The sequence below is a fragment of the Stenella coeruleoalba genome (genome assembly GCF_951394435.1).
Source record: "Stenella coeruleoalba genome assembly, chromosome: 7".
Lineage (NCBI taxonomy): Eukaryota > Metazoa > Chordata > Mammalia > Artiodactyla > Delphinidae > Stenella > Stenella coeruleoalba.
This window is the reverse complement of record NC_137153.1, coordinates 23,885,738-23,909,128: the sequence shown is the minus strand read 5'-3', so window position 1 is coordinate 23,909,128 and position 23,391 is coordinate 23,885,738. Positions and strand designations below refer to the sequence as shown.

General features: G+C 45.4%; 1 protein-coding gene across 1 annotated transcript; it reads left to right on the top strand.

The window, feature by feature from the left end:
* Positions 1–2,797: 2,797 nt before the first annotated feature.
* On the top strand, positions 2,798–9,238 carry POLR3D (RNA polymerase III subunit D). The gene is made up of 9 exons (XM_079926127.1): positions 2,798–3,097; positions 3,325–3,494; positions 4,473–4,516; positions 5,129–5,280; positions 5,443–5,567; positions 5,778–5,946; positions 6,279–6,544; positions 6,961–7,113; positions 7,286–9,238. The coding sequence occupies exons 2-9, from the start codon at positions 3,330–3,332 to the stop codon at positions 7,406–7,408; spliced, it is 1,197 nt and encodes a 398-aa protein (XP_079782253.1). The 5' UTR covers positions 2,798–3,097; positions 3,325–3,329; the 3' UTR covers positions 7,409–9,238.
* Positions 9,239–23,391: the final 14,153 nt, after the last annotated feature.

Genomic DNA, 23,391 nt, shown 5'->3' with positions numbered 1-23,391 from the left:
TAAGAAACCTCCATACTGTTTTCCACAGTGGCTGCAACAATTTACTTTCCCAAGAACAGTGTACAAATGTTCCCTTTTCTCCACATCCTCGCCAACATTTGTTATTTGTAGACTTTGATAATAGCCATTCTGACAGGTGTGAGGTGACATCTCATTGTGGTTTTGATTTGCATCTTTCATAATTCGTAGTTTTGAGCATCTTTTCATGTGCCTGTTGGCCATCTGCATTTCTTCTTTGGAAAAATGTCTCTTCAGTTCTTCTGTCCATTTTTTAATTGGGTTGTTTGCTTTTTTTGATGTTGAGTTGTTATACTTCATTTATAGTTATTATACTCCATTTACAGTTATTATAAAACATTGGCTGTATTCCCATTGTTGTACGAGATATCCTTGTGGCTTATTTTACACCTAATAGTTTGTACCTACTGTTGTACCCCTACTCCCAGATTGACCATTCCCCACTTCCCTCTTCCCACTGGTAACCACTAGTTTGTTCTCTATATATGTGAATCTTCTTCTTTTTTGTTACATTCACTAGTTTGTTGTGTTTTTTAGATTCCACATATAAGTGATATCATACGGTATTTATCTTTCTCCATCTTACTTATTTCACTTAGCAATAATGCCCTCCAAGTCCGTCTATGTTGCTGCAAATGGCAAATTTTCATTCTTTTTTATGGATGAGTAGTATTCCATTATGTATATGTGTGTGTCTCTCTCTCTCTCTATATATATATATATATGGATGCTTTTTAAAAATTTCCAAATTTTCTACAATGAATAAGTATCTTTGTAAAAAACAAAATAAAACAAAAACCTAGGAGCTGCTAGAAAGCTGCTGGACCTCAAAGCCCAGAGAATGAAATCAAAGCAGTTTTATCTAGTGCCCCAGTCAGAAGCTAAGAGCTGCTATGCGTAGCTCTGTAAGGGACAGGAAGAGTTTTCCTTTGTTTAGGTTTAGTTATATAAAACCAATATGGAGAAAAGAAGTTGAAAAAAGTCTGGTTTAGAAACCAACACAATATTAATATATTATTAAATTGACAACAATTTAAAAAATTTTAAGAGCCAATACTCAAAACAATGTGGCAAAATGTTATATATATTCTTATATATGACATACATTTATGTATACGTTTTCTTACTGGTGATGCATATCAACACAACCCTTTGAAAGCAATTCAGCAAAATGGATGAACAACCATAAAATGTGCATGTTCAGAATGGCACAAGCCACTGTGGAAACAGCTTGGCAGTTTCTGATAAAATTAAGCATACAACTATCATTCAACTCAACAATTGCACTTGTGGGCATTTATCCCAGAGAAAGAAAAACTTGCACAAAAACCTGTACATGTGTGTTCATAGCAGCTTTATTTGTGATAGCCCCAAACTGAAAACAACCCAGATGTTCTTCAAAGGATGAATAGTTAAACAAACCATGGATATTCAGCAATAAAAAGGAATGAACTAGTTATACGTGCATGATACATGCAACAACTTGGATAATCTCCAGGGAATTACGCTGAGTGAACAAAGCCATCCCAAGAAGTCACATATTGTATTATTCCATCTTTGAATGATTTTCACTCTGGAAATAACAAAAGTATAAGATAGAGAACAGATTAGCAGCTGCCAGGGATGTGTGGGAGAGAGGGAAGTGTGGCTGTAAAAGGGCACTAGAGGATCCTTGTCGTAATGGAAATGTCTTGTATTTTTCCTACCAATGTAGATATTCTGGTTGTGATAGTGTCCTATAGTTTTACAATATGATACTATTGGGGAACCTATGTAAAAGGTACTTGGGATCTCCGAATTATTTCTTACAACTGCACGTGTATCTACTATTATCTCAAAATAAATTTTACTTAAAAAAATAAAGTACGTCTTCTTTTGGCCAGTTATCAGAAGTCTGGAAATTTGTTCTAGGAATATTATCCAGAAGCAAAAACTTTAAAGGCACCAGATGTTCACTACAGTGGTATTTACAATAGGGAAAAGAAACAATTTAAGTGTCCAAACAGGAACACAGACAAATCGTGGCATAGCCACCCAAGAATTATGCAGTCGTTTGATGCAACAACAAAGCAACGTTATTTGAAAAGGGAGGATTCAAAACTGTGGTACAATGTGAAATCTCTGTGAGGGGGATTGTAATATATTACAGAAGTTTTAATAGTTAGTCTGTGTGAAATTCTAACAAATGTTTTCCTTCCCTCAAGCTATCTGTAAAGTTACACGGTTTTTACATGGTTTGGGGGTGGAGGGAACGACAGTAAAGGACATTTTTTTATGTTAAATTACAAATGTCGGAGTCACGATAAAAGTTCTTTAAATCTGTCCCTCAGAACCAACAGAACAAACTTCGTTTTTCAGGTTCCAGGGTGGGAACAAGAGTGCATACAAGGGCCCACAGTCACGAGTCCAGGGCAGGTGCCATTAGGCACCCGATTCATCCGCTGCAGCTGCTCCAGCGCTATGCCCACAGCCCAACCCCAGGATCCCACCAGGAGTCCTGGGAAAGGACCCCCGAACAAGGGCGAGGATGCAGCCCAGAGGTGCAGTGACCACTCCAAGGTCACCAGCGAGCTGGCAGTCGAGGCTCGGCCCGGCCCAGCCCGGAGCTCCCTGACTCTGAGTCGGGGTCTCGCTCTCTCCCCCGCGTCCCCCGCCCCAACCCAAGCTTCGACCCTAAGGCTCCGCAGCGGCGAACTCCCACGTTGCGTCCAGGCGGCCACCCGGCCCCCAGCCCCTGAGCTGGCGCCCCCACCTCACGCCGCCGGCCAAGACCCCCCAAGCGCTGCAGCGTGCGTGACCTAGACCATTCCCCGCTTCCTTTTTCGCCCTCTCAACCCAGCTTTTCCCGACTCCGGGAAGAACCGGGAAGAGAAGGCGGAGGGGAGTCAGGCGCCGCCGGATAAATACTGTGGCTCGGCCCCGCCCACCGACCTCACTTCCGCCCCGCGACAAGATGGCGGCGCCCGCGCCGTGCCACGCAGACTTCCGCCCGGCGCCGAGGCCCGGGGCCGACCGCGGGTCGCCTCGGAGGTGAAGTCGGGACGTGCGTGGTGCGGAGCTGCAGCCTGGGTGCGCTGAGGTGCGTCGTTGCCTCGTGCCTGGTCGGGAGCCTGGATAGACGGCGAGCCAAGGGGTCTGGCCGCGGTGGTCCGGGGAGTCTCGCCACGTGGGAGGGGGAGGAGCTGAGACGCTGCGGGAGGGACGCCCTGACGGGGGGCGGGAGGCCACGTGGGTGGGGTTTCGCCCAGGGTCCGCGTGTCCTCCCCCTCGAGTGACTTCGTTACCCCTTTCCTCCTTCTCTCCCAGGCACCATGTCAGAAGGAGACGCCGCGGGCGAGCCCAGTGCTCCAGGAGGGCCCCGACCCCTCCTTTCTGGGGCGCGGGGGCTTATCGGGCGGAGGCCGGCGCCTTCCCTCACCCCGGGCCGCCTTCCCTCCATCCGCTCCAGGGATCTCACCCTCGGGGGAGTCAAGAAGGTACCCGACGGCACCTTTCTAAAGAAACCCAACTACCCTGAATTCCAGGCACCTGGGGGTTTGACTGATGTTCCTGGAGGGCCTAGCGAGGTGTTGGGCCTCAGGAATCTTGTCCTCAGACTTACGCCGACAATTTCTGGGGAGCCTACCCTACCTTCAAATCAAGACACTGGGTGCAAAATATTGACATGGCTCTCAGAGATGACTGAAGAGCAGAGAATCCTAATTAGCTCAAAAGCAACTTGAGCAGTGTTTATTTCGTTTTTGTGTGTGTCTTGGATACCTTTAACAAACCCAGGAAAGCCACGCAGACATAAACTTTGCCTTCAATTTAAGAGAGTTCTGAATTTGACCTGGATCCCAGTGTGCAAACTTCTGATCCAAAGTATTATGATTCTTAGACATGGTATCAGAGGCTCTGAGTCCTTTCCTGTTATGTTTATGACTGTAGATGTAAAGGATAGCCCTTAAAGAAGATGGGGAGGATGACAGCATAAAAGCAGCCAGTTTTTGAAGACCAAAGTTTACCTTTGGAAATTCTGGTGGCAGTCTAACCCGATCCTCTGTTTGTGAGTGCTGGCAGATCTGTCTTCCCTACTTGAGCCTTGCTGCTAGAGCCCTTTCCCTATGATATTGTCTGGTCTCTATAGCAGTTTGAAGACAAGGGGTGAGGTTAGGTAAATTGCTTTGCTATTAGAAGTCCTGAGGGCTCTCCTTTCAGGGGTCAGAAGCTGAGGCTGCTATTTAAATGTTTTTTGATGCCCCTTCTATGTGTAACTCCACTGTCACCATGACATGACATTCCTCCTTTTCAAACACATGTCCCTTTCTGTAAGTCTTTGACAACAGTGTGGAATGTGCAGAAGAGAGCCATGTTGGTCTTTGTCCACAGAAGTTGCCCCTTTGGAAGTTTTTATTTTCCCCTGTACTTTGGGATCAGAATTTACCAAATCAGTGACTCCTGTATTTTACTTTCAGAAAACCTTCACCCCAAATATCATCAGTCGGAAGGTCAAGGAAGAGTAAGTAGCTAGGCCTTCTGAATACTTGCCCCTTATTTACTTGTTCTGAATTTGGGCCTTTGGGGAAATAACTAAGTATGTGGCTCAGAAATTTAAATTTGTAGATTTAATTCTTTTCAGTAGTGATTTTCAACCCTGGCTCCCAGGTGATTCTAGCGTGCAAGCTTTAAAAAAATACGGATGCCTGGGAGTCCATCCCTAAAATAGTGGTTTAACTTGTTTGCAATGAAACAGAGTGATTATCTTTTATAGCCAGAGTTGAGAGCCAGTAGTTTGGGCAAAGATGTATCAGGTTTTCTCTTAAGCTCTTTTGCAATGCAGCTTTCCTACTTTCAGTCAATACCAAAAAATCCACATTTTGGGGCAGTCTCTATAATTCAACTTTTGAGTTATAGTTCTAACATACACTCTCAAACAGAAAGGTAAAGTACAGTAAACTGAAAGGATTCTGCCTCAGCAAGGAAGTGAAAAAGGTGCTAGACTTAAGATTGGGTGTTCTGCTTCTCATGATGTGGTTGTTGGCTCATGTGGAGCGGAGTGTATGGGAGAGTAAGACCAGTTCTCAGAGGCAGGGGAAGTGAGTGGTTTCCCTTAATCCAGTGTCTTTTCCAGGCCCAAGGAAGAAGTAACTGTCAAGAAGGAGAAGCGTGATAGGGATAGAGACCGACAGCGAGAGGGCCATGGACGGGGCCGGGGGCGCCCAGAAGTGATCCAGTCCCACTCTATCTTTGAGCAGGGCCCAGCTGAAATGATGAAGAAAAAGGGTACAAAGCTGCCAGGGCTCCGGGAGGAAGGAATTGGTGGATTTCAGTTGAGACTGCTCACGAGAAGGGCAAGGGCGGTGGCATTCCCCTGCTTGCTCCCAGTTAGTGTTCCTTGCTGTTGGCCCCTTCCTTACTCCTGGTGAACTGGGTGGTTTCCCACAGGGAACTGGGATAAGACGGTGGATGTGTCGGACATGGGGCCCTCTCACATCATCAACATCAAAAAGGAGAAGAGGGAGACAGATGAAGAAACAAAACAGATTCTGCGTATGCTGGAGAAGGATGATGTAGGTACCAGCAGGCTGGGGGGATGGGGCTTCTTTGTGTGATGAAAAGCGCTTCAGGGGAACCAAGTCGGGGGAAGCAGAGCTCTCTGATGTCCCGGAAGCCTGGTGAGCGGCGGGAATCTTCGATTAGAAAAGGACTAAGGTGGACTGCACCCCCAGGTATTTGTGTGTGCTGGCCCTGCCATGTGACCCCCGACTCCTCTTTGGCAGTTCATCGATGACCCTGGGCTGAGGAATGACACTCGAAATATGCCTGTGCAGCTGCCGCTGGCTCACTCGGGCTGGCTTTTTAAGGAAGAGAATGAAGAACCAGATGTTAAACCTTGGCTGGCTGGCTCCAAGGAAGAGGACATGGAGGTGGACGTGCCTGCTGTGAAAGGTACTCTGTGTCAGTTAACGTCTTGTCTCCTTTTCTCCAGCTGTCCCCCAAGAGCGAGTTTCCCAGACTGCTGCTGCCAGGCCGGTCCTCTCCCACTCCACAGGACCTGAGCACGCTCAGCGGGTTCACGCTGACGGGGATCGGTGGGCCCAGCCTGCGATACTCCTTTTTAAATAAGTCACACCGCTCCTGGATCCCTCTTTCAAAGCAGAGTTTCCTTGCAACTTCCTGGCTGAGTGACAGTGGAGCAGACCAGGCCGAAGGGATGGGTGCAGTGAGATGGCATAGGGGCTGGCCACTGATAGCCCTTCCAATTCTGTTATCTCGGGCAGTGAAAGAGGAGCCACGAGATGAGGAAGAGGAGGCCAAGATGAAGGCTTCCTCCAGAGCAGCCAGGAAGACCCCGGGCCTCCCGAAGGACGTATCTGTGGCAGAGCTGCTCAGAGAGCTGAGCCTCACGCAGGAGGAAGAGCTGCTGTTCCTGCAGCTGCCAGACTCACTCCCTGGCCAGCCGCCCACTCAGGACGTCAAGCCTATCAAGACGGAGGTGCAGAGCGAGGACGGACAGGTGGTGGTTATAAAGCAGGAGAAAGACCGGGTACGTTCACGATTGAGTTCTGTGAAGATGCCGGGGACCAGGAGGGGAAAGAGCCACCTGCAGGGGGAAGCAAAGGTGTGCCGCCCGCCCACGCTGAAATGCGAGAATAATGTGCATTTGTTCTTTCTGCCCACGAGGGCCTTGGGGCTTTGTACTTCAATGCCAGTTGTATGTGTGTGTTTCACAGTGAGATATTTTGAATGTGTACAAATCAGAGAACGTAGACTCTCATATACCATCACCCAGCTTTATCAGTTACTGATATTTTGTCCGTTTATTTATGTTTGCTGTGGTTTGGGTTTTGTTCTGTTTTCTGACCAGTGTCAGGCAGCCCCAGGAAAAGGCCCTGTCTGGGGAGCTAAAGGATGGAGGGAACGGCTCCTTACCCCGTGTCCATCCCCTCGTTGTCTTCGCAGGAAGCCAGGCTGGCAGAGAATGCTTGTACCCTGGCCGACCTGACAGAGGGTCAGGTAGGCAAGCTGCTCATCCGCAGGTCGGGGAAGGTGCAGCTCCTCCTGGGCAAGGTGACTCTGGACGTGACGATGGGGACCACCTGCTCTTTCCTGCAGGTGAGAGCCTGCTGGGTCGGGACGGAGGCTCTTTGAGACATCGAGGAGCGTTGAGGACTCGGTGCTGAATATGGAGGAAGGGTTCTTGGGATTATCACGTTGAAATCACAGGACTGAGCGAGTGATAGCCTATGCGGTTTTGGTTCTCATCTCTGTCTCTCTTCATTGGCAGGAGCTGGTGTCCGTGGGCCTTGGAGACAGTAGGACGGGTGACATGACGGTCCTGGGACACGTAAAGCACAAACTTGTATGTTCTCCCAATTTTGAATCCCTGTTGGATCACAAACACCGGTAAAAGGAGCAGATGGAGGATGGTGGTGATTGTGTCCACGGCTGCTGCCTGCTCCAGACGTTTTGTTCTCAAATCTGTTCAACCCAGAAGGCGCCTGTTTAGCCCACCCACTCCAGCCATCGTCCCAGTTTTCCCCACATGGCTCCTTCCCGCAGCAGCTGTGAACGGCGCAGTGACCTTCCCACAGCACGGAAACTGCACACCCTCACTGCTGGGGGGCTTGTCCCTGCTATTTATTTTTATATTTATGGCTTACCTCTTCAACTGACTGCACCCTCCCCAGGTGGAGAGGCGGCACGGTCTGGGAAGGGACAGGCTCCTTCTCTAGGTGACGTCTTTGTTCTCAGGGTAGGAAGTGTAAGGACAGCTGCTGCTGCTGCTCCCGCCTTCCTCCCAACAGGCGGCACCAGAGAGAGAGCAGGGACTTCTCGAGTCTGAGACTCAGCCCCAGCTCTGCCCATTACTAGTTGTGTGATTGACAAACTACCTAACGTTTCTGAGCCTCATATTCCTCATCTGACAAAAATGAGGACGATACCTACCTCACAGGGTTGGCATGAGGATGCAGTGGAATATTGTTGACGAAAACTTGCACAAGGCCAGACATACACAGTAGGCGCTCAATAAATGTTTAGTTTCCCTTCGACTGAATCTATTTTCAAACAAAAGAGAGATTCTGAGAATCTCAGATAAAGTGAATGGAGCTGCTTTATCTCACATTCTTACTCCGTGTCCTATCCCCCCAGCCTGATGCTCTGAAGGTTTGGGTTTGGGCCCTTCTATGCCCTTTTTTTCCTAAGCACTCTTAGGCAAGTGCTTCCTGTCCATTGCTGCGAGGCCCTAGCTGTAGGTGCCATCAGAAGTGACAGAGTCAGAGACTCACTCTTCCCAGTGCCCTGCAGATGCCTTCGGGTGACATGGTGGTCCCAGGACTCCCTCCACCCTCACTCCTGCAGTAAGTAGCTGCTACTCTTCCAGTAGCAGCTACTGGAAGAGTAGCTGCTTCCACTATTTCTCAGAAGAAACCTGTGACCACTCCTGGAGAATTATCACCACACCGAGTCAAATACTGCTGAAAAACAACCCTGGCTGAGATAGTAAGTAGAAGATTTATTGAATAATGGCCTCACTTTGAATTTGAGAGGCCCACCTCTGTCTCCTGTCCTGGCATCAACTTGGATTCCACTGCCACTGGCCGCACTGTCCTTGTAGTTCATTGGTCTGTGGTCTTGTTCCTTTCAGCAGCTCACCACACTCTTGACCCTTCCAGTGTGTGGTCCCTAAGGAGCAGCTTCTCTTTCCTCGTCCCTTGTCTGCAGGGCAGGGTCGGGGAGGCACCTCGGAGGTTGGGGAAGGCCTCCTGTTGCAGTGTTCGTGGTCATTAGACACCGGCAACTCGGCTCCCTTTGCTGTGAGCTTAGCAGACCACCTCTGGAACAGGTGTGAACCACACAGACTCCTCTTAACTTAGGTGGCCCAAGAGGTTTTGGAAAGATATGCCTTTCTTTAGTCTCACCTTCTGTTCCTTGAGGCTGTTTTTCATTCATCACCACTGGGGCTTCTCCACCGAGCCCCTCAAGCTGCCTAGCCAGCAGCTAGGAGGCAGGATTGACTGTGTAGTCCCCACATCGCCCCTTCTGTAGCTAAGAGCTCACGTGAGCTCTGTTGGATGTACTGTTCTGGTCTCTGTTCTCACTGTAGAGGACGGGTGAGCAGAAAGGGTCTTGGAGATGTGTGCCATGAAGTCCTGTTTGGTCTGATGCTGAGCTTTGATGCACCAACTCCTTTTTTGTTCTCTGGGCTTCAGTGTTTCCTGCTTCTCCTTTTCCACAGCTAATGAACTGCCAGTGAGTCTCCATTGTAATCCTCTCTTTCTCTTGGCTACTTTGGTTCAAAAACACTCTTCTGCTTTTCCCGGCTAGCTCAAAGGCCCTGCCTCGTTAGATGTTTGGTGTTTTGCAGTCTTGAGTTCTTTGACTCCTCCATGGAAGCTTGAGGAAGAGTGTGTACCACTTTAACGTTCACTACTTTGCCATTTCAAGTATCTTGGGGATCGACCGTTATGACCCTGCGTCACAGTCCCCACGATCTGTCTCTACATTCCTGATACACAGATTGAACATCGTTAATAAAAGTGTGGCAAAAAGACGAGGCAAGTCTGCTTTCTTGGCCAAGCCTCCAAAGCATACATTTCTACCAACAAATAAATGCAAATGACAGGAGTAAAAAGCCCAAAGCCAAATTCATGTATGAGTGCAAATGGATGCAAATTTATTACTACCTGCATCTGTGTGTATGCATTTTGTTAAGATGCCGAAAGCAAGCTGTAGGCTTGTTCATTTCTTAATTACATGATTAAGTGACAGAGTGTGGGCCTTAGAGTCAGGGTGGGGTTTGAATCTAACTCCACCAGTATAACATTGGGGAAAATCATTTATCCTCACTAAGCTCAGTTTTATACATTTTCTGTAAAAATGAGATAATAGTAGCTTTTTAATAGGGTTGCTTTAAATTACAGTGGACATAAAGCATTTATTTCCTGCCAGACAGAAAAGTGCTTCTGTCAGGACGTGATCAGCACAAGTAACAGAAAACTAGACTGACAGTGACGTAAGCAATAAGAATGTTTAATTATCTCATGTAACGGGCAGTCTGGAGATAGATGGTTCCAGAGTTGGGTGGCAGCCAAAACATCAAGGTTTTCTTGGATGCATTTGTTGTGCCATCCTTGGTGTCACAAAATGGCTGTAACAACTCAGCATCATTTCTTCAAATGACAGTGTCCAGAGCCAAAGCAGGAAGCAAAGTAGACAGCAGTTAAGGAACTTCCTCCTCATTCTGCTCATATCAGGGAGGAATGTCCTTCAGAGGCCCAAAGAGACTTGCCCCTATGTCTCTCTGATAGAGCGGACCACATAACCACCCTTGGATGGGCACTGGCAAAGAGGGATGGGTGGACCAGTTTGTCCCTGGCACTGACGTCTTGTTGCCTTTGAGACGGGGTTTTGTTAGTAGGGAAGAAACAGGAATGGCACTTAGGTATAAACAGTCCATGATAGTTGCCACCGTGATTAAAAAATACCATCTATTGTACTAAACTCTAACTATATCTAGGTAGAATTTTTTTTAATGTTCAATTACCTTTTATTCTAAATAAACCAGTTTTAACATCTTAGTGCATATTCTTTCAGACTACAAAATTGTGTATGTTACATATAATGATATAAACATGCTGTTTTATCACATTTCATCTCACTCAAAAATACAGTTCTTCCATGTTAATAGTAAGCCTCTTGTACTTCAGATACTTCTGATCTAGCTGAAAATATCAGAGACAGCGCCCTTTAATCCTCCCAGACCTACCCACATGGTCCAATTGATCACTCACACTTGGCTCTTTAAAGGAAGAGGCTTATTTCCTAGGTATAGTCACAGTGAAAACAGTGACATCCATTGCCTATTCATCCCACCCCCAGCCTAGTGCAGGATACTTCCACAGTTGGGGCATCCCCCTCTTAAGATGGCTACAGCTATAGTGACAGATGCCATGTTGACAGCTGCTCTTGGACTGTGGTTCAGCTGCCAAAGTTCTGATGGAGGGTCGGAACTGGAGTGGGCTTAGGTCTCAAGGGCATCATCTGAAAAAATGGAGATAGAATGCCAATTCTAGGAACCCCTCTGTGTGGCCAACTTCTGACTCAGCTCTTCTGAAGCATTTCTTCCGTCCCCTTCCATGGGAGCAGTCACTGGTCCAACTCCCTGAAAGCTGAGGCAGAGGTTAGACTTCCTTCTGTTTGGCTCATTTACATTTAAGACCCAGTCAGTTGGAAAAAATGCAGTCTTGATCATCATTGGCCCAACGGTTCTATCTTGTGTACTTTTCAGGATTCAGTGGAGAAATAGAAACCATTCTAGGTACTCTAAGCAAAAAAGTTTAATACAGGAAGATAAGTATTTTTAGACTCATTGGAAAGCTGGAAGAGTGAGTCATAGGTTGAGTCTCCAGGATTCAGAACCCTAGAGAACTGATATACCAGGGGAGCTACACCCTCTGCTAGAATCAGGAAGGCGGAGCACCTGGATCGAGCTATGAGGACACACTGCACGGCCGCAATCTAGGGATCAGGCAGGGCCCGCAGTCTCAACTGCCTGGGGAACCACAGAGCTAAAGGTTGCACCCTGGAACACCTGAAGACAACCCCCGACATGCCGAGTGCCCTCTGTGTGCTAGGTACAGTTCAAGGGTAGTATTTGTCAGTGACAAAACAGAAAGGTCTCTGTCCTGGTGGAACTTGCATTCTAGTGAGGGAGACAGACAATAAGTATAAGTAAGTTACAGAGTATTTAGAAGGTGATGAGTGCTTGGGAATTTTTCTTTTAAAGGGTAAGGGGAGTCTATGGGTGGTAGTATCACAGTAAGTAGGGTAGCCTTCATTGAAAAAATATTTGAAGCGAAGCAGCCGGATCAGTAGGCAGTGGGGACAGCTAGGCGCTGACACTGTGAGAGAGGGGGCAGTATCAGAGGTGGGGTGGGCAGCCCAGGTCCTGCAGGGCTTCGAAGCCATCATAAGGACTTTGGCTTTATTCTAAGGGAAATGATAAGCTGTTGCAAGTGTCTCTTAGGTTTCAAAAGGCTCCCATTAGCTGCTGGGTTGAGACAAGGGTAGAAGCAGAGGCACCAGTTTGGAGGCTGCTACATTAACCCAGGCAACAGACGGCAGTGGCTTGGACCAGGGTTAATGGTGGAGGTGTTGGGAAGTGGTTGGATGCTAGATACTTATTTCAAAGGTAGAGCCACCTCGATCTGCTGATAGAGTAGATGTGGGGTGTGAAAGAGCAGAATCAAACAGCCAAAGCAGTAGGAAGGTGGGCCATACTTCCACCTTTCAAATCCCAATTGATAGAACCTAACTCACACCCAGCATCCTCGTGCAGGTGATTTTGGGAAATGTAGCATCCCCCTTCTAGCCCCAGTAATCCAGGTTGGCACTTTATAAAGTGGTGGTGGTTGCGTGCATGTTCAACCACATTCAGCAGAGTTGGCTTAAGGATCCAAAATTTGAAGGTAAAGCTTTCTGTGGCCATGTCGTGCTGCCAATACAAAGTTCTCTGATTCATTTCCTCAAAACAGTATACTCCAAATGAAAACACAATACCCAAGACTGACTGTACTCAGTGTGACTCACGCATTTTCCCAGGGCAAGATAATACAGGAATTCTTTTGGAAACAGCTCTTACACTGTACAACGTAACATTAATGGCTACATTAGAATGCATCTTTGGACTATCAAAATTGACCCAAATATTCCCTGATTTCTGGACAATTTTGGTTTTTCCAATTTTTCACGATTTTAAAAGTGATGTGATAAACAATTTTGTAGTTAAATTGTTTCTGATATCCTCATTATTTCCTTAGGATGTTTTTAAATTAAAAATGGCTTTTTTGACGTTAAAAGTGTCAAATTCTATGCCATCTTTAAGGCTTTTGGTAGATAACGCCCTCCAGAATGTTTGCACCTGTCCACATGCCCATCAACAGTGTGTAAGAGTTGCTTGTGCATTTGTAAAGTTAATGTATTAATCAAGATTCTGGTTTTGAACTATATAAATATAAAAAGATGCTGAGTAGAGACCTGACCTGTACTCAGCTGACCCTCAGGGTAGATAACTAATGTTTCCTCTCTTCCCTCTGTCAGACATCAAAGGGGGTTGATGTGTAAAGAACACGCTGTCCCCGCGGTTGGGTTATATGCTTTCCAAAAGTCAGTTGTGTTTTTCCCAAGCTTGCTTTTGCCAGTTGTGTTCACTATTGTACTTACATAATTCAGTTAAACATGGTATAAACTAATAAAATATGAGGATTAGAAGGAAGTATTTCTGATGAAAATAAGGTAAGTACATAATTTAAATATATAAACTGATGAAATATAAGTGCTAAAATAAAGTTCTTATTTCTGTGTAAACCAAGGTAAATGCTTTGGAAAGAATAAACGTGAGTCACTAAATACTACCATTGAATTAAGTTTAGGCAAGATAAACGTAAAGGCGGGGGCAATCATAATTATCTAAAGTAATTCTGCATTCACATTTCCCCGCCAGGTGTCTAGTGCTTTGACTTCACATTCTGCTTTTGGAGACATCAAAACTGGTGATCTTAGCAGTGCATTGTAGGTGTGTGTAATTTTCATGGAATGCTAATCAGTGGACCCGTACTCAAAAGGACTTGTCCCTACACCAGAAGGGGATGAATGTCCATTTATAAGTGTTAAGTTAAAATATTTAAAATAGATACATTTCTTTTTTTTTTTTTTTTTTTTTTTTGCGGTACGCGGTACGCGGGCCTCTCACTGTTGTGGTCTCTCCGGTTGCGGAGCACAGGCTCCGGACGCGCAGGCTCAGCGGCCATGGCTCGCGGGCCCAGCCACTCCGCAGCATGTGGGATCTTCCCGGACCGGGGCACGAACCCGCGTCCCCTGCATCGGCAGGCGGACTCGCAACCACTGCGCCACCAGGGAAGCCCTAAAATAGATACATTTCTTGTATTAAAATTTTTCCCCAAAATATCAGTTAAGATTAGGTTCAGCTAAGAGACATAGAGCCCCGAAATAACAGTGGCTTAACCAAATAGACTTGTCTCTCATAAAAATCTAAAGATGCACAGTCTGAAGGGGTATGGCAGCTCTGCTCTACAGAGCCCCAAGGGTCTCCGCTCCTTCCAGCTTACCTTCCCATGGTGTCTAGGGTGTGGCTCAGCCTCAACTTCTAAATTGAAACCAGACCTCTGTTCATTGCATCCCCACCCCTGGCAGCCAGATGAATGAAAGGTTTACATATTTCCCCATCCCCCCACCCCTTGCCAAATGACAGGGCATGTATTCAGTATTATATCTTCTTTAAGGAAGACACCTAAGAGCTGTCCCATAACGTTTATGATTACAGTTGACCCTTGAACAACACAGGTTTGAACTGTATGGGTCCACTTATGTGGGGATATGGAAGGGACTTGAGCTGACTGTAAGGGATTGGGCATCCATGGATTTAGATGTCAGCAGGGGGTCCTGGAGCCAATTCCCCTGGGATATGGAGGGGTGATTGTACACACCATTGTCCAGAAAGTAGTGATATAGCATCAGCCTCCAAGGAGGCTGAGAAATGCGGTCTTGATCTGGAATGAGCAGGCACCCTCCTAAAAATCAAGATTCATTATCATGAAAGAAGGAAACTGGATACTAAGGATCAACCAGCAGCCTCTGGCACATCTATTTCACTTGCTTTAAGAATAACTGAACATCTACTGGTCTCAATTGTGACAGAGAAGAGCTTCCAATTTACATCGCTTGTGTAAGCAAACCCTCAACTGCCGGCACAGATACAGTGTGCTGTCGTTATAACCACTTCCTTGCATACACTCTCAGTGTCCTTGCCCCTCTCTCCTGTTTACTCATAGGACAAAAGCCCACTTCTGGGTAAATCTAAATCTCTGCCTACTCTGCATCTCTCCTGAGGGCTTAAACCTGGCTGGAGAAGCACCTGACACCACGCTGAGTCATCTCACTTCAAGACCAATAATCTAGCACATTTTCCTTGTCCATTTACTCCTCGCACTCCCCAGAGAGTACTGTGTTCTCAAACCTCCAACACCCCACTCTCAGCTGGTGACCCTGCTTCTTACCGCAGTAAGAAAATAGAAGCAGTCAGAACACCACGTGTTCCCACTACTGTATCTGTCAGTCTGTTTGCAGCTGTGTCCAGGTGCACCGTCTGGCCTGTTACTATGGATGAACTGTCTGTCCTCCTCGCGGAGATCAGACCCTTCACAGGAGCCCTAGATTCCATCCGTCTTACCTACTCAAAGGTTAGTGTTCCAGCAACCCCCTACACACACATCTATTTCCCTCTATTAGGTCAGTGTCACACGATCCAAATAGGCTCTTAGGGATCCATCTTGAAAATAAATTTTCCTTTGAGGTAGCATTCATCTCCAATTATCACCTCTTTTCTCTGCTCCCGTTTGCAGCAAAACTTGTTTTTTAATACATTTATTTATTTATTTATTTATTTTTGGCTGCATTGGGTCTTCGTTGCTGCGCACGGGCTCTCTCTAGTTGAGGTGAGCGAGGGCTACTGTTTGTTGTGGTGCACGGTCTTCTCATTGCGGTGGCTTCTCTTGTTGCGGAGCATGGGCTCTAGGCGCATGGGCTTCAGTAGTTGTGGCATGCACGCTCAGTAGTTGTGTCTCGTGGGCTCTAGAGCGCAGGCTCAGTAGTTGTGGCGCACGGGCTTAGTTGCTCCGTGGCATGTGGAGTTTTCCTGGACCAGGGCTTGAACCCGTGTCCCCTGCATTGGCAGGCGGATTCTTAACCACTGCACCACCAGGGAAGCCCTGCAGCAAAACTTCTTGAAAGAGTTGTCTTTGTTTATCTCCACTTCCTCTCATCCATTCTCTCTTGAACCCATTCCAATCTGCCTTCACCACTCCTCCCAACAGCTCTTCTCAAGGTCACCAGTGCCAAACTCAATAGTAAACTTGCCATCCTTATGTTACTGAATCTATTATCACATTTGACATAGTTGATCACTCTTCCCTTCCTTAAATACCTTCCTTTCTTGGCTTCAGGGTCACTGTCCTAACTGTTCCTTCTTGTCTCACTGGATGTGCTCTCCATCTCCTTTCCTGGTACCTCCCCATCAGGCCTTAGAGCATTTCTCTTGCCTGTCTACTCTCGTTCCCTCAGCCATCTCACTTAGAATCATGGCTTTAAACTCTCCATGCCTATGACTCCCAATTTATTATCTGCAGCTGAGACCCCTCTCCCAACCTTACATCCAACTGCCACTCCCTCATCTCTTCTTGCATGTCTGGCAGGCAACTCACCCCTGACTACCAATTTTGGGAAATACAGGGACAAAGAAACATCTTAAAATAACCCATGAGAGTCCTGTCAGCAAAGCCTTGAATCTGTGGGACAAATGACTCAGGTTCTTCAACAAATTGTAAGGGAAAAAAGAATGAAGGAGGAACCTACAGATAAAAAGAGATTTAGGATATAATGTCAATCATACAATGCAATGTATGAACCTTATTTGTATTAATTTTATTTTTTAAAATTTGTTTGATCGAAGCATAGTTGATTTACAATGTTGTGTTAGTTTCTGGTATATAGCAAAGTGATTCAGTTATATATATATATATATATACATATATATATATATATATATATACATTGTCATATTCTTTCTCATTACAGTTTATTACAGAATATTGAACATAATTCCCTGTGCTATACAATAGGACCTTGTTGTTTATCCATTTTATATATAATAGTTTGCATCTGCTAATCCCAAACTCCTGAACTATCCCTCCCCCAACCCTCTCCCTTGGCGACCACAAGTCTGTTCTCTATGTGAGTCTGTTTCTGTTTTGTAGATAAGTTCATTTGTGTCATATTTTAGATCCACATATAAGTGATATATGGTATTTGTCTTTTTCTGACTTACTTCACTGAGTATGATAATCTCTAGGTCCATCCATGTTGAATCTCAGCGTGAAGACTCCATTCAAACTCCTGCACTGGGAATTCTCTGGTGGTCCAGTGGTTAGGACACTGCGCTTCCATTGCAGGGGGCATGGGTTCCAAGCTGCATGTTGCGGCCAAACCAAAACAAACAAACAAACAAACAAAAACCCTGCAGTAGGAGAGTCTCCACCAAACTTTAACATGGCCCCTAGCAGTTTAAGGCCATGTCTCTGGGACCACCCAGCCTGTTTTGAGTGCCTGTTTGGAAAAGCTCAGAGCTGTCAAAAAAATTTGTTGTTTGTCAAAAAACTTTGCTGTTTGTTTTAGCTAACACCTGACATAGTCCCCTGGCCTCCCTTTATTAGAGCATTTACTCAAAAAGGGCTTATAATTGTGAATCCTTCCTCTGTCCCTTTGAGATGATATGTATCTTCTATAACTGCGGAGCGTCTTGTCTTAAGGACCCGAAAGCCATTCCTTTGAAATGTAATTATCCGGAAGGAGAGGGCTTCCAGTCTCTGGGAGGATAGAATCCTAACTTCCATAATCGCCAGCAGTCACTGCTGGCCTAATCACGTTTACAGTGACCAACCCTTTGTAATTTTTCACTTGAGTCCTGTCCCCATTCTCCCTTTACAATTCCTCTTTGCAAATCAGGATGGAGCTCAACTTTTTTGCCTACTGTCAGTAGTTACTGAATAAAACCTGTTTTCACCATTTTAACTAATACCTGGCTTTGTTTATCTTTGATATTTTTAACAAATTTTTTAAAAAATCATGAGGCAATCAGGAATGTTGGCATGTTGACTAGATATTTGATGATATTAAATTATTATTGTTTGTTTTTTTGGTATGATAATGGTGTTGTTATATTTTCAAAATAATCATTAAAAAAAATCTATCCCAAATGTTATCACTTCTTCCTACTTATCCAGCATTATTACCCTTGACCAAACTAACATCCTCTCTTGTGGGATTTTTTTACAATTGCTTCTTAAATGATCTGCCTGCTTCTACGCGCCCCCCCACGCCACCAGTCTGTTCTCAGCACAGCAGCCAGAGACACCCTGGTAAAATGTACCATATTATACCACTTCCCATCTCATTCAGAGTAAAAGCCAAGCCTGTTCAAGCTACAAGACCTCATGGGATCCTCCTATGATCCCTGTGACCTCGTGTCCAGCTCTTCTGGGTCATTCCACTCAGTCCATTTCTTATGTAAAAGAGTAGGCAGGCTCCAGCTTCAGGGGTTTTGCATTATTCCCCCCCCCCCCCCCCCCCCCCCCCGCCTAGAACCCACTTTCCCCAGAAACCTTCATGTCTTGTTTCCTCATTCCCTTCAGGTCTCTGAGACTCTCCCTGACCATCCTGCTTAAATTAGGAAAGTTCCACTTCTACTCCTTCTGCCCCTTTCCTTGCTCTTTTTCTCCATAGCATTTATCACCATCTGACATATTATCTATTTCCTTTTTTCTTTGTCTGATATTCCCATTAGAACATAAGCTATGAGAGACTGTTTTGTTCATTACTGTGTCTCCAGAACTTAAAATAGTGCCTTGTACATAATAGACACCAAACAAATGTTAGTTGAAAGAATGAAGGAATGACTGCTATTGTGTGAAGGCTGTGTGTGCTAAAGTATTGATAATTGCATTTCTGAGCAAGTGCAAAAAAGACTTTTGAAGTCTTCCAGGCATCCTCCCAAGGGAAGAATGGCCCTCACTTTTCCAGGGACAAGAAAGGAGCTGGCCAATCTTGTGGGCAGGGCTTTGGGCCAATTCAGTGGACTGTCCTCGTGGCTTCCACTGCTGGGTGTGTAATTGACATTGGTGTTTTCCATGAACATTCCGTGAATTCTCATAAACGCCAGAAGGGATGATACCTGTGGGGAGTTGCTGCATGTAGAGAGGTGCTAGTGCCTTTGAGACCCCACAACCCTATGATCCCTTTTTGGTTTTTAAAATTAATTTATTAATTAATTTATTTTTGGCCGTGTTGGGTCTTCGTTTCTGTGCGAGGGCTTTCTCTAGCTGCGGCGAGCAGGGGCCACTCCTCATCGCGGTGCGCGGGCCTCTCACTGTCACGGCCTCTCGTTGCGGAGCACAACCTCCAGATGCTCAGGCTCAGTAGTTGTGGCCCACGGGCCCAGTTGCTCCGCAGCATGTGGGATCCTCCCAGACCAGGGCTCGAACCCGTGTCCCCTGCATTGGCAGGCAGACTCTCAACCACTGCGCCACCAGGGAAGCCCCCTATGATCCCTTTGAGCTAAAAATCTTTCTGATTGATCATTTTTCTGATCAGAACATTTGGGAGGCAGCCTCCCCTGGGGGGCATCCACTGATGGGGTTTGTTGCCTCCCTAATGGTGCTAAGAGGTACACCTCTTTTGAAAAACATCTCTTACCTTGCTCTTGGGTTCTTGTCAAAAGTGAACACCCGAGAGTGTTAAACACACATAGAGGCCTTGTGACTGATATTTTGAGGGGTAGGGTAACTGGGACTCAATAACTAACAGTGTGGGGAGGGCCCAATAAACCTCCCTTGTCAGATGGAAACGGTGTATTTAGGTCTCCAGCTGGCCTGGCCCCAGTGGGGTTTTCAGCTTTACATGACAAACAGACAGCCATCCCTTTGGGGGAAATGTTATCCTCCATTCCACAGCCTGAAGCAAAGTCACTTGCTCAGTGGGGCTTTCATTCCACAGTGGTTCTTCTAAATGCCTGGGCCTGGTTCGCTGATGGTTCGGCTAAGCTAAAACCCATGGTGTCCACTGGGTAGACACCACGCTGTGGCTGTTCAGCATCCGCGCCATCTACTTGGAACAGAAAACAGATGTGGTCTCTCTGCTCCGTAGGCAGAACTCAAAGCTATCCTCACGGCTCCAGCCAATACTCCTTGACGAAGCTTGTTATATTTTTGCTAACTCTTGTTTGGGCTGTTGACAATGTCCTAGCCATTTGGTCTGCCACTTGGAAAACTACAGAGTGGCAGATTAAAGATTTCCCTCTTTGGGGCCATCAACTATGGAAAAAAATCACGGCTGCTAATGGAACCATCTGGGTGACTCCTATAGGTTCCCATGGTGAGGACCCATTCTCTGATGAGACCGACTGGAATCAAGCTGTGGATTGAGCCTGCACTGCCCAGGCAGCCACCTTTGCTGCCTGGACCGATCACTGAACCAGACATGCAACATACCCACCACCGTAGACTGGGCACCAGGCAAATGACTCTATGTTTAAGATGCACACACTACTACTGCGTGCTGGGCCCGCACGTCCTAATAAAAGTTGAACTGTTGGTCTCGGTGAGGGAGGCCCATTGCACAGGGCAAAGCCGTCGAACCTGTGCCCCACTCCTGGGGCTCACCACTGTTGACAGTTTTTCAGGTTGCAGTGTTGCTGTCTCAGTACAATCAGCTGACTCTGCCCAGACCACTGTGGTCCTTGGAATGAATCTTTGCTACATTTCTGGCTTTCCAGACGTTTGCAGTCTGATGATGATGCATCTTTGATTGCAATGGACTCTCAAGCCAGTCACGGTATTTGATGGACTTTCTGCACAGGCCACCATCCACAGGCATCTGGGCTTGTTAAGCATTGGAAGAGCCTCCTCAAAAGTCAACTCAAAGGGATTTTTGACCCTATGTCTATCACCTCTTCCTGATCCATGTGTGTTAACAAGGCAGCATGGCCACTAACTGTGACTATTCTTAGAAAGTGATCTTTTGTTCTTGACCGCTCCCTGGGTACTAATCAGGATGAAAAGGTGGAGTGTTATGTAGACCTATTTTGAGAAATTGGGATTCCCTTCTATGTCCAATGTTTCTTTCTTTCACCTAATGGCAACCCCAGCAGGCCTGAGTGCTTCACCCTCTAGTAGCTGCCCAGCCAAAAGAAAGACCTAGGGATTTCAAACTTAATGCTAAGTTTTTAAAAAAATATTAACTCTTTGTGCAGTTTGCTGACATTCAAACTACGAAGTAATATCAAGTGTGACAATCTGAGTTTGAATTTTTTCCCCCAAGAATTTTGTCCCCCAAACTGAATAATAATTCTGTACTAGACCCACAGTTCCTAAACTGTGTTCTGAGACACCCCAGGGTGCCTCGGCAACAAGCCCATGGAGCACCGTAGAATACAGTTGACCCTTGAATAAATGGACTTGAACTGCACTGGTCCACGTGTATGTGGGTTTTTTTCAATAGTAATGCTATGGTACTACACAATCTGTGGTTGGTTGGATCCGTGGATGTGGAAACTTGGGTACAGACGAATCACGTATAGAGAAGACTGACTATAAATTACACGCAGATTTTCGAATGTGCAGAGGGTTGGTGCCCCAGCCCCACATGTTGTTCAAGGGTCAACTGTATTTTAAAAGTGCAAGGGAAACACAGTGATACTCATCATCTGTCGGAAACTACGCAACTTACTAGTACAAGGTAGATCATGACTGCAACATTAGATTGTTTTCCTTTTGATAATGTCATATCTTTGCAAAGTTGGGTTTTCTGCAGTTGGTGTGATAAAAAGCAAATACTGCATGAATATCAGTGTGGTACAGGAAATGAGTATGGTAGTGCCCAATCTGATTCCAAGGTTTGAGAAGTTGTATGGTACCCAGCACGTCCCAGGGAAGTAAATATGATTGCAGTAGTCTCCCTTATCCTCGGGGGACATGTTCCAAGTGGATGCCGGAAATCTAAGATAGTACTCAACTTTATATATACTATGTTTTTTCCTATACTAACAGGCAGTGTATACAGCATGAATATGCTGGACAAAGGGATGATTCACATCCTAGGTAGAACAGAGCGGGGTGGTGTGAGATTTCATCATACTATTCATTTAATGGTGCACAATTTAAAACTTATGAATTGTTTATTTCTGGAATTTTCTGTTTAACATTTTGAGACAGCAGTTGCCAGAGGGTAACTGAAACTGTAGAAAGTGAAACTGTGGATAAGGGGAGACTACTGTTCTTTAAAATAGAATAAACGTATTATTTTTTTCTTTCAATTTATATGTATTTTTTTCATATGGCTACAAAACTGTGACAACATAAATATGTGTTAAGATAATTGGATCTGACAACTTAATAAATGGAATTTTTAGATATTTCTTTTGTCCTGAGTTGCTGTAAAAAATTAAAGAGACACTAGAAGCACAACTGATTAAATTTTTTTAAAAATACACTTGTCCCTCTTTTACCTGATCCTTCTGAACAAAAGGTCTAGGTGTGACCAAGGGTAAATTTATTGGAATGGGACCCAGTGGAAGGAGAGTACTGACTTAGGTACCAGGGAGGACCACTTTGGTCCCCGGGATGGGGGCATGGGACAGGGAGGGACATTAATGATTTGTCTCTGGAGAATTGCCTCTGGAGCTTCCTCAGAAAAGAAGACACCCTGGTTCTCTCCAACTGTGGCAAGCCCTTTAAGTTGACCTGACTGCTGAGTTGGCCATTCCCTGCAAGACGGTTGGACCTTGATTTAATCACCGTTCTCTTTAATCTCAGCTGAGAGCCTGTTGGAAACAACAGGGCTTGGTCCTCGCTCCTGTACCTTCTACACAAAACACCCATCAGATCTCACCATCATTCCCCTGGCCATTGCTCAGTCATTCCATTGGGTGGATGAATGCCATTTGGCTCGTAGCAAAGAAGAACTGTTCACCAAAGTCATGGTGACTTGCACTTCCTCCCTTCCTTCTTTCCTTCCTCCCTCCCTCCCTTCCTTCCTTCCTTGCCTGCTCCGTTCCTTTTAACCATTTGACTTGCAGTCTTTCTCTATTATTATGTTTTATGTCTATCTTTTTCTTTTAAACACCGTATAGGTGGATTTTATTTTTAAATCTAGTTTGGTAATCTTTGCCTTTTACCTAGAAAGTTCAGCCCACTTATGTTTATTGTAATTATTAACACTGTTAGATTTATTTCTACCACTTATTTTGTGCTTTCTCTTTGTCCAGATTTTTCTCTGACTTATTTTTCTTCTTTCTTGCCTTTTTTATTTGGATTGATTGTGTTTTTCTCATTTTATTATTTTTTTCCCTCTACTGGTTGGATAGATATGCATTTTATTTCTTTTTAAAAAATTTAAAAATAGAACAACCATATAATCCAGCAATTCGATTTCTGGGTATTTATCCAAAGAAAACAAAAATGCTAACTCCAAAAGATGAATGCACCCTTATGTTCATTGCAGCATTATTTAAATAGCCAAGATATGGAAACAACCTAAGTATCTACTGATGGATGAATGGATAAAGAAAATGTGATACACACACACACACACACACACACACACACACACACAATGGAATATTACTCATTCATAAGAAAGGATGAAATCTTGCCATTTGTGACATGGTTGGACCTTGAGGACATTATGCTAAGTGAAATAAGTCAGACAAAGATGAATACTGTATGACTTCACTTATATGTGGTATCTAAAAAGACAAATAAA

Coding starts and splice junctions, on each gene's coding strand:
- POLR3D (XM_079926127.1), top strand. CDS start 3,330: ATGTCAGAAGGAGACGCCGCGGGCGAGCCCAGTGCTCCAGGAGGGCCC. Junction 5,281..5,442: donor TGAAATGATGAAGAAAAAGG/GTACAAAGCTGC, acceptor GGTTTCCCACAG/GGAACTGGGATAAGACGGTG. Junction 7,114..7,285: donor CCACCTGCTCTTTCCTGCAG/GTGAGAGCCTGC, acceptor CTTCATTGGCAG/GAGCTGGTGTCCGTGGGCCT.